The 2,677-nt window shown below is 47.1% G+C and overlaps 1 protein-coding gene across 1 annotated transcript; it reads right to left on the minus strand.

The window, feature by feature from the left end:
* Positions 1-927: 927 nt before the first annotated feature.
* LOC130934261 (uncharacterized) lies at positions 928-1,368 on the minus strand. Its single transcript, XM_057863847.1, has one exon. The coding sequence runs from the start codon at positions 1,366-1,368 to the stop codon at positions 928-930; it is 441 nt and encodes a 146-aa protein (XP_057719830.1).
* Between the last annotated feature and the right edge of the window lie 1,309 nt (positions 1,369-2,677).

Genomic DNA, 2,677 nt, shown 5'->3' on the forward strand with positions numbered 1-2,677 from the left:
CATGGTGCGCGCGCGCATCTTCTGCTCATAGTGTAAGGACGCGTGCGCGCCAGGTGCGCGCACGCGGCAGATGTGTTGGGCTGGGGGCCTGATATAGGCCTGAGAGTGGCTTAACTCTCTGGAATATGTACCAGGAGTGCAGCAGGGTAATCGGCGCGGACGCACATAGCATGCTTACGCGTCGATTGGCAGAGTTCGCCCAGGGGCGCGGACGCACCATGTGCGCGTACGCGCGAGCTTCCTGTGCTTCAGGCATGGTCCTGGCCTGGTGTGGGCGCAACCCTCGGGTGAATGTATGGAAGGCTATGTTTTGTGATCCACGCGTCCGCGCACGCTGCGCGTCCGCGTAGGTGATCGTTGAGTGCCTTAAGGGCGCGTACGCGCCAGGTGCGCGCACGCGCAGAGGGAGTTGTTTTTCCTACATTTGCATGAGTTTAAACCACTTTTGGTATTTCAACTCCCTTCCTTCACTCAGCTGCTTAAGCATTATAGCAGAGCATTTTGCTTGGTAACCCATTAATGAATTTAACACAAAACAAGAAAGAAAACGAGGAATCAACATTAAAATCCATCTACAAACATGAGGTCAAGTGTCTATGTACAAAGCTCAAAGGAAGATCTTACCATGGTGGGGTGTCTCCCACCTAGCACTTTTGTTTAACGTCCTTAAGTTGGACTTTCATCAGCTCATAGTGCTTGTTCAAGAGTTGCATCTCTCAAGAGGAACACTTCAAATTCTTTGGAGTTCTTCTTTGCTCACCATGATACAATTTGAGACGGTGCCCGTTTACCTTGAAGATGTCCGGGCTTGTTGGGTGGCGCAAGTGGTAGACCCCATAAGGTTTACTTTCTCCACTTGGTATGGTCCATCCCACCTTGATCTGAGCTTTCCGGGTAGTAATCTCAACCTTGAATTGTAGAGAAGCACTAGGTCACGGGTCGGAACTCTCTTCTCCTAATGTTTTTGTCATGGATGGCTTTCAACTTTTCCTTGTAGAGCCTAGCATTGTCGTAAGCTTCTAGTCTCAAACATTCCAATTCCGCCAATTGAAGCTTTCTTTCGATGCCGGCCCCACCCAAGTTCATATTACACTCCTTTACGGCCCAATACGCTTTGTGTTCAATCTCCACCGGTAAGTGGCATGCTTTACCATATACAAGCCGGAAGGGGCTCATGCCGATTGGTGTCTTGTAAGCCGTCCGATACGCCCAAAGTGCATCGGAGAGTTTATTGCTCCAATCCTTCCTATTTGGCTTTACAACCCTTTCTAAAACATGCTTGATTTCCCGGTTTGAGACTTCGGCTTGGCCGTTTGTTTGAGGGTGGTAAGCCGTGGCGACTTTGTGGATGATGCCATATTTCCTCATGAGGCCGTCTATTTTTTTGTTGCAAAAGTGTGATCCTTGGTCACTTATGATTGCTCTTGGGGCTCCAAAACGGCAAATGATATTATTCCTCACAAAAGAATACACCACATTAGCGTCATCCGTTCAGGTGGGGATTGCCTCCACCCATTTTGACACATAATCGACGGCTAACAAGATGTAGAGAAAGCCATTGGAGTTTGGAAATGGTCCCATGAAGTCGATTCCCCATACGTCAAAGATTTCACAAAAAAGCATATTTTGTTGGGGGATTTCGTCCTTCTTGGAAATATCTCCAAACCTCATACATTGGGGGCAAGATTTGCAATAGAGAGAAGCATCTTTGAGAAGAGTTGGCCACCAAAATCCGCAATCAAGGACCTTTCTTGCCGTTCTTTGGGGTCCATAGTGACCACCCCTTCGGAAGCATGGCAAGCGTCCAAGATTGCTTGGAATTCGGTTTGGGGTATGCATCGTCGCACTATTTGGTCCGCTCCACATCTCCACAAATAGGGATCATCCCAAATATAGTATTTGGATTCGCTTTTCAGTTTATCCTTTTTGTTTTTGTCAAGATTAGGAGGGAAGGTGCGTGAAACCAAATAGTTTGCGATTGGGGCATACCAAGGAACCACTTCCGAGATTGCGTGCAAGGTATCTAAAGGAAAGGAATCATTGATAGGAGTGGTGTCGCCTTTTGTGTGTTCGAGGCGACTTAAGTGGTCCGCCACTAGGTTTTGGGAACCACTCCTATCTTTGATCTCCAAGTCAAATTCTTGTAACAAAAGCACCCAACGAATTAATCTCGGTTTTGATTCCTTTTTGGCCAACAAGTACTTTAGCGCCGCATGATCCGAGTACACTACAACCTTGGAACCAAGAAGATAGGCTCAGAACTTGTCCAAAGCAAAAACAATAGCTAGTAGTTCCTTTTCGGTAGTAGTGTAGTTGGATTGGGCTCCATCTAATGTTTTGGAAGCATAAGCTATGACATAGGGAATCTTACCCTCGCGTTGTGCTAACGCGGCTCCAATCGCATAGTTCGAAGCGTCACACATGATTTCAAAGGGTTGAGTCCAATTGGGGCCTCGCACTATAGGAGCTTGTGTCAATGCTACTTTGAGTTTGTCATATGCCTCCAGACATTCCTTGCTTAGCTCAAATTCGGTGTCTTTTTGTAGTAATCGAGAGAGAGGTAAGGCCACCTTGCTAAAGTCTTTGATGAATCTCCGGTAAAATCCTGCATGTCCAAGAAAAGAACGGACTTCCCTCTCGGAGGAGGGGTAAGGTAAACTGGATATGACATTTATCT

The sequence above is a fragment of the Arachis stenosperma genome, chromosome 6, assembly GCF_014773155.1.
Source record: "Arachis stenosperma cultivar V10309 chromosome 6, arast.V10309.gnm1.PFL2, whole genome shotgun sequence".
NCBI lineage: Eukaryota > Viridiplantae > Streptophyta > Magnoliopsida > Fabales > Fabaceae > Arachis > Arachis stenosperma.

Bases quoted from the DNA above. Each gene is read 5' to 3' on its own strand.
- LOC130934261 (XM_057863847.1), bottom strand. From the start codon at position 1,368: ATGAGGAAATATGGCATCATCCACAAAGTCGCCACGGCTTACCACCCT.